Source organism: Phodopus roborovskii, unplaced genomic scaffold, assembly GCF_943737965.1.
Source record: "Phodopus roborovskii unplaced genomic scaffold, PHOROB, whole genome shotgun sequence".
Taxonomy (NCBI): domain Eukaryota; kingdom Metazoa; phylum Chordata; class Mammalia; order Rodentia; family Cricetidae; genus Phodopus; species Phodopus roborovskii.
In genome coordinates this window covers 88,750-96,850 of record NW_026125640.1, presented here as the reverse complement: position 1 = coordinate 96,850, position 8,101 = coordinate 88,750, and the positions used below count along the sequence as shown (strand labels likewise).

The 8,101-nt window shown below is 42.3% G+C and overlaps 1 protein-coding gene across 1 annotated transcript; it reads right to left on the bottom strand.

Moving 5' to 3' along the window:
- Positions 1–476: 476 nt before the first annotated feature.
- On the bottom strand, positions 477–7,226 carry LOC127217113 (protein SSX1). Its single transcript, XM_051177951.1, has 5 exons — positions 7,128–7,226; positions 5,796–5,930; positions 5,208–5,322; positions 4,519–4,617; positions 477–616 (listed from the first exon to the last, which is right to left on the bottom strand). The coding sequence occupies exons 2-5, from the start codon at positions 5,859–5,861 to the stop codon at positions 477–479; spliced, it is 420 nt and encodes a 139-aa protein (XP_051033908.1). The 5' UTR covers positions 5,862–5,930; positions 7,128–7,226.
- Positions 7,227–8,101: the final 875 nt, after the last annotated feature.

The window sequence follows — 8,101 nt, the reverse complement described above, 5'->3', positions numbered from 1 at the left end:
TGAATTCCTGCCACGTTCTTATCTTCCTGGGCTTATTTTGACTCTCTGTGGTTGAGACAAGAAAGAAAAGAAATGCTAGTGAATTCACACTGCCTCCTCACTGGTCTGTTTCCTCCTATCCTTCAAAGCTTGCATGTTTTCCTCCCACCAAACCTCAGAGCCTCTGCTCCACAGGAAAACCCTCTACTCAGAGCACAGTGACTTCCTCACCTTGTCTTTGAATTCCTAAGCCAAAGGAAGGTGTGGCCTTTACTGTGCCCTATACTTTGAAAGCTGAACTTGGATTTGGGAGCCCACAGCATCCTGGATAGGGAAGGTCTCCAAATTACCCAGCTTTGCAGTAAAGGAAGCTTAGTGTATTGCTTCACCCTCAGTGTTGCACACAAAAGGACTAGAAGTGGATGAATGATCCAATACCATATGAGAAAAGTGTGTATTCTGGGTTTGGGAGATGGGTCAAAGGACCACTTACAGATTCAGTCCTCATCATCATCATTATCGTTGTCGTCGTCGTCTTCTTCTTCTTCTTCGGGGTCACTTATCTCTTCATATATTATTCGATTCTTCCTTACCCGCAACCGATGGGTCCAGGCGTTCACCCGAACAGTATTGACTCCTGAAATAGAGAGGGATTAGTGCATGAGAGCTAGATAGAAAAGAAAAAAGGCTTGTTCCTCCCATGAGCCCATGGGCCTCCGCCATAGTCTGCTTTTTACATCTGCTGACTCCCAAAGACTGAGATGTTAGCCATACAACAGTACAGACCAAAGGCCACTTCAGGTTATGCCATCTAGTGTACTGTTTGGTTCAAGTCCTCCATCATCTGGTATAGATGTCCTATTTTATCCTTCACTAGAAGGAGGACCCTGGGGTCATCCTCTTTCATTGTATAGATTTAAAAAGTGACCCACAGAGTATGTAGAAGACTTGTCAGGTGTCACATGGCTTTCAGAAGGACAGGTAAAATTATGATTATGGAGACTCATTCTAACATCTGAACTGGTGCTGGGTGACCTCCTCACCCAGAAAGGCCTGGGATATTTCAGGGCCCAGAACATGCAGGGAAACCAGACTATTGTTTCTTCCATGATTTACTCTCATCCATTGCCACCCTACTGTCTGTCCACAAAACATGTGCTTTCTCTTGGGTGTGCAGGTGTCTTTGGGCCCTTCCTGAGCCTAGTGCACCAGAACTCATTTTGGGTTCTTTTCTTCACATGCTGCCCTCTTCAGCAAGTCTTAAACACCAAAGCACTTATTCAGGCTATCAGTACCATTTCTACATTGCCTTACAGGTTAAGTATTGTCTTGTTTGGTTGTTTTTTTTTTCTAAATTATATATGTTGTTACTTTGTGGCACCTACACTATTTTTATTGATATCAAGATGTGGCATTGGTCCCTAATCATAAGCTGCCTTTCATTCAACTTCCTGATTCATGCATGAGAGAGAGTCTGTGTATAACCAAATGAACGATGTTTCTGAGCTTGGAAACATGACTTACTGCCCTTTATTTTACATTTTTTCTATTTATGTATACATGTGTATGTCTGTATGTGTGACACATATGTGGATATGTCTGAAGAGGCAAGAGTACTTCATCAGATCATCTGAAGCTGCAGTGACAGATACTAGTGAGTCACTAATGAGCTGGGAACTGAACTTCAGTCCTCTGGATCTGCAGCAGATATCCTTAACCACTGAGCCATCTCTCCATACCCCCTTTCTTTCTTTCTTTCTTTCTTTCTTTCTTTCATTTGGTTTTGGTTTTGAGACAAAATCTCTTCATGTACCCTAGAAAAGTCTTGGTCTAATGACCCTACAGAGCTTTGCAATTATAGGCATGCCAAGCACACCCAAATGGAAAGTTTAAATGATATATAGTAAACTGAATACGTGCCCTTATAACCCCTTCTTTTCATTCAGTCCTTAACTGTGTCCTCACTGTCCACTAACTCTCAGCTCCCTTAACTCTCTACACTAGACTGGAACCTGCCAACTGTAGAAACTCCCATTTCATAGTCAGGTGTCTCTGAGGGTTTCTCTGGCTTGGGTCTGTGGGGCAGCCAGTTCCCAGGTGTAGATGTGTTTTGAGGCCAATCACACTGGGAGGAGTCCACAGCAAAAGGCCTGTCATTTTTAGCAGAGGAGTGCATGGTCCATTTACAGAGCAGCAGCCAGCTGGTGATTTCTGCTTGGAAAGTGCCAAGGTGAAAGAATGAACAGACTCTGGATTTCAGAAATGAAAGAAGACATGTGTTCATTTCAGTGATCTGGGCTATGGACTAGAGAGCTAGTGAAGTGCTGTTCATCTCAACCATTTAGCACAGTTGTGCTGAACCATATTATCAGTCCTCTAGTTATTAGAATGTTGTGACTGAAGAAATGTGGACCTGGTACTGTAAATCTGACAAAAACCTATGGTTGCACAGACCCCATGGTGAAAAGCCATTTCTGTGATTTTGCTAAAGGAATGTAGTAGAAACTGACCTCTAAATTCCTATCTCTCTGCCCATTGATAGCTCTCAGACATTATCAGAGAAGTGTTGTTTTACAGTGAGTAGTGGCTTATACAGAAACTCCCAACTGGTTAGACTGCAGAAAATAAGTGTCTATGGATTGCTCAGCTAAACACTGAACATATATGTCATGCACCTCCCTCCCACACTCAAGAACTGTTTCAGAAGGGGACAAAGATTGTAAGAAGCAGAAGATGGGGAGGAGCAGAGCATTATAGTGTTTTATGGACATGACAGGTTCGTTACACTCGTGAACTCACAAGAGCTGTCTTTGCCCACATAAGAACTGCACAGGATCAAGCCTGTCAGCATTCTAGCATGGAGTGAGTAGGGACTCATAAGCTCCCACCCCTTTGTGAGTAATGATAGATGGCTTTTGTGGGAAGAAGAGTCAGTTTCCTTTAAGGGTATGGCCCTTACTCTAGTAGATGAGTCGACATCCCACAATATGTACACAGCACATATTGGGTTTGGCTGATTAATTTTTTTCAAAAATAAAAACGAGACATGAATTTGAGGAGTGTGGAGAAGTGAGAAACACTCCTAGGAAAGATGTTTTTGTGCATTAGATGAACATGTGTGAATATGATCAAAATACATTTTATGAAATCCTCAAAGAGTTAAATAAATACCACATTGAAAAAGAATGAAGAAATTATGTTAAGCAACAGGAATTAAATTGCATCCCACCTGGCATAATAGAAGAAGCTGAAATAGAATCTCTGCCACCAAGTTTTGCACGTATATCATAAAGATCAACTGTTACTCTTGTCAGCTACAAAAGAGAATTAGAATAAGGCATTTTGGTAAACAGTAATCTACAGGTGGTATTTCAGCCACCTGATCAGGGGTATTCTAATTTGCTAGATAATATTTAATACAGGACCTTGCAAATAAATAAAAACACACACCAAACTAACAAGACCCGAAATCTATCATTTGAAACATGTGATACTTCACATTAAATTTTACACTTTAAGTATCAAATATATTTTATACACTTATCCACCACCAAAAAGAAAAGTATCCTCAACAATGTGGACATGAACTGAAGGACAAACATAGTGTGTTTGTACAGAAATAGGTGATACTCACCTTTATGCGTTTTATCTGTTTAGTGTAAAAATCTTCTTCAGAATCTTCATCTATGGAAAGTAACAAATCAGAAGGTTTTGTTTGTTAGCAAATATTTCAAAACTTCCGAATCCTGCCAGTTTAGGAAATACTGGAGTGAAGGGTGAGAGCCCACTCATGAAGGAGGAGCTGGTGGAGTGTGACTCCCTTTGACTGTACTCTGACATAGGCATTATCTATAGTATCACTTTAGAAGTCCTCCTTGTGACTGTGTAGGAAATGTTTCTCCAGTCTCATCACTGCTCATCCTATCCCAGTACATTTCCTTTACCACATATGAAATTGATTTCAGGAAACTTTGACCTGTCTGTACTTTCAGATGTGGGATAATGAAAAACTTAACAAATGAAATGATTTGAATATTCAAGCATGAGGAAGGATAAGTGATTCAGCTCCATGTTTTGAGAGGCTATCTAGTGTAATCTCGTTTGCACTCAAAAAACTTGGCATAAATTTCAGGCCTGGAGTTTGCAACCAAGCAAAGTGCTTGTGGGAGATTGTGCAATCTGGAGAGTCACTGTGTGTGTGTGTGTGTGTGTGTGTGTGTGTGTGTGTCTGTGTCTGTGTCTGTGTGTGTGTGATTTCTGTGACAGTGTCTGCATGTATGTGTATAGGGGGATTTGTCTCCCTATGTTTAGGATGTGATACAGAAGAGTGTGCATTCCAATTGAAGATGTTACACATTTGCCATTTACTCGTTATCCAAAATGATGTGCATTCTCTTGATTGTTTTAGACTTTCGTATGAAAGGGTCTTCTACATAATCCCATGAATGAGCTCTTTTCCACACAGCCCTAACCTGAAGACCTCACCAGGCATCTTGACTGAAAAGGCCATTCTTCACCAGCTCCTCCCTGACCACTCACCTTTATTATCCGGGCCATCAGCTTTAGCTTTAACTTCCACCGGGGATTCTTTGACATGTTCCTTGCAACGCATGAAAACTGGTTGGTTGACTGTAACCCCTAAGAGGAAGCAGAATGTTTGCTCTTTTTTTTTTTTATTTTTTTTTTAAATTTTTTGATTTCATTCTACATTCCAACCATAGTTCTCCCTCTCACTCCTCCTCCCACTCTCTCACTTCCTCCCACTCCCTCACCTCTCCTCTACCCCACCCCCCCCCAGGCCACTGACCTCATAAGTAAGGGCTCCCATGAGGAGTCAACAAAGTCTGGCACAGTAGGTTGGGGTAGGGCCAGGCCCCTCTCCCGTGCTTTAAGACTGAGCATGGCATCCCACCATAGGGAGTAACTCCAACAGGCTAAGTGCTTGTTCTTTAACAGACAGCACAGGAGGGGAAATACAGCTAGAATCTGGGATGCAGCACAGACCTTAAGGCCTGCAAGAACAAGAGCTTGCAGGCCCGAGTGCCTGTGTTCTATGCTCTCAACCCTGAACAAGATGGGAGAAAGCACACTCAGCAAGCACCTTGACATTTCTCCATGAAGAAAACTATGGTGCAGGAGAGGGGCCTGCTACATGCTGATGAGAAACTGTGGTATATAAAATAATGGGAAGACACCCATGCTTGTCCAAACCCAGAACTCCCTGTTACCTAGGCTCGTCATTCTGATGTAGTTTCTTTTCATATACGTGTAGGCACTTTTCTGCCACGTGGTCAGTTTTGCCCACTCTTCTTCAGAAAAATAAGTAGAAATATCCTGGAAGGGCTAGAAAAGAAAGAAATGTACAGTCTGGCAACTATTAAACTGGATATGTGTGCCATTCATCCCAGAATGCCCGCCATGTTGGGGGACCTCGGTGGACCATCTAGAAAATCAAGATTACTAATCTAGGAAATGTGAGGTTCAGGTGAGAGATGTGAATAACAGCTATTTCCCAATTATACTGGAAATGCTCAGTGTTGGTTATTCGTTCTCTCTGCTCCCCCTCCCCGCTTACAAGGGGTTGTGTCACCAAATGCATTTAGTACTAATTCACCAATTTGAAGTCCTCAGGGATGCTGTAGAAGGACATAACGAGCATGTATGTGTGGAGAAAGAAATCCTGAGACTTATGGAGGTCCTGTGGAGACTTTGGTCCTTGTCCTGAATGCCTCTAATTTCCACCCTCTGAGAAATCTTTCTACAGTGGCCCTTGGTCACTTAGCTGCTTCTGCCCACCCCCTGTGTGGTCACCTCACCTGACATTTCTTTTGTTCCCTAATAGCTTTCAGAGAGTTCTTTCCCCGGCAACTCTCTGTTTTCATGTTGGTGGGATCAGTGGAGTTTTGAAACCACACACTATCTGATTTTCTTTCAGCACAAAACAAAATGTCCTGTGAAAGAAGGAGGTGAGGATGGACAGTAACACTCAGTACATGAAATTTCCTTGTGCTCCTTTTCATCCTGAGATCACCTACCCCTGATTAGATCTATGGGAGAATTAGTGGTTAGGAGTTAGTTGGATTCTATGAGCTTGGATGAAGTTAGTTTCTGAGACTGGGTCAAGATTCTGTCCTTATTAGATGCCCTGGAGTGTTCATTGATTAGTGCCATGGAGTGGTCATTGATTAGTGCCATGGAGTGGTCATTGATTAGTGCCATGGAGTGGTCATTGATTAGTACCCTGGAGTGGTCATTGATTAGTGCCCTGGAGTGGTCATTGATTAGTGCCCTGGAGTGGTCATTGATTAGTTCCCTGGAGTGTTCATTGAGATTAAGAGAAAAGAAAAAGACAATAAATTGGCCAAGCACAGACACATTCTCACCCATAAGAAGAAAGTGAATCTGATTTCATAGAAGCTAAGAATGAAGCAGTTGTGACTGGGAGATGGGTGGTGGACAGTTAAGAAGAAGGTACAACAAGCCCAATACATGCAGAGACTAAGAATATCTGCTGGTAAAGTTAGTGAGGGGATTGCCACATGTCTAATGGTCTCCCCAGCTAATGATTTTCAGAGGTTCAGGAAAGAGATACATGGCTCTACTGTGCCAAAAAGAGGTGGATCTGGTAAGTAGAGTGTGAATCACTGGGCTAATTTAGTAATTATTGCTAAGATACAAGAGCTGGAATCTCCACAGTTACAGGACCAACTGTCAGGCAGACTGAATTTGGTGTCTCAAAGTACAGGACGGGTCCTTAAACTGAAGTCATCAAAAAAGATTCAGTGAGTGGACATTGAGGCATCTATGGGACCATGAAGATGGCATCTGTATCCAAGAGGAAGTTGGGAAGTAGCCCCTTCTAACAGACTATTTGGTGTTGCTAAGGATGGAGGAAATCTCAGGCATGTAGTTTGTGAAGCTAAGAGACTTCCCTTGGAAATAGTGGCTCATGAGTCCCTCACATGGTTATAGTTTCTAGGATCCTTAAGGAATTACCCAGTAAGGGTTTAGCTCAAAGCACAGTCCTAAGTATTGAAGAGAGCTGAAGACACAAGAAAGGCACAAGTACTTGGTTGATCTACACAGGCTCCTAACTTTTCTACCTGCTCAGGTTTAACTTATTAGGGTATCCCTCAGAAAGAACTTACCTTAGACACGAAGGGATGAGGAAATATTTCTCTAGAAAGAGACCAAAAGCCTTGATTCAGCTGTCCCTAGAAGAGCAGCCAACTGGAGCAGTCCATCTCTATGAAGGTCTCAGGAAAGTGAGTGGGGCAAGTGATGTAAGAATGGAATGTAGGGGTCCCAGGGTTCTAGGGCAGAAGTACATCACAAAGGGGGAAGACACCCACCTAACATGTCATCGTAGCTCTCCATGGCATTGGCTAGCTAGGGCTGCTGACCTGTTGAGATGTACACTTCTATGGCTATGTGCACTTTCCATATGTCTAGACTTTAATTCTACCCTCTACTGTCCAGTTGTTCATCTAAAGAAAAAGCTTACCATTTCAAATCCTCCACAGTCCTTCATCAGTCTAATCTGGGATCTCTGTAATAAATTAATTACATTGAAATTATGTATTAAGGAAACTATTAAAGTTGAAAATATTTCTATATGTGCTATCTCCCCAAAGATCCAAAAGCTTGTTTTCTAGGAATATTCTGATGAATAATAGTACACAGTGAGCATGTGAATTATTTATTGTGCTCTGTAAGTGCTTCTGTTAGGAAGGGTTCTCTAATAATATATGCCTCCATTGGCCCCCTCAAGCTCTCTAGACTTTCCATCCTGTCAGTAATGCCCTACTCAGAATGACTAAGACTCCTTCAGCCAAGGAAATGGTCTGTGCACCTTAGGACCACCACTAAAACTTTCACTGCATATTCTCTTTGTGTTTCTTCTGATTATTTTTCTAATTTTTTATTTAAATTAAACACAATCTTATTTTATATATCCCAGTTCCCTTTCCCTCCCATCCTCCCACTCCCCCACCCCCTTACCATCCATCCACTACTCAGAAAGGGTGAGGCCTCCCATAGGAAATCATCTAAGTCTGTCACATCATTGGGGGCAAAGTCTAGCCACTCCCCAGTATATTTGACGGAGTGTCCCTCCATAGTG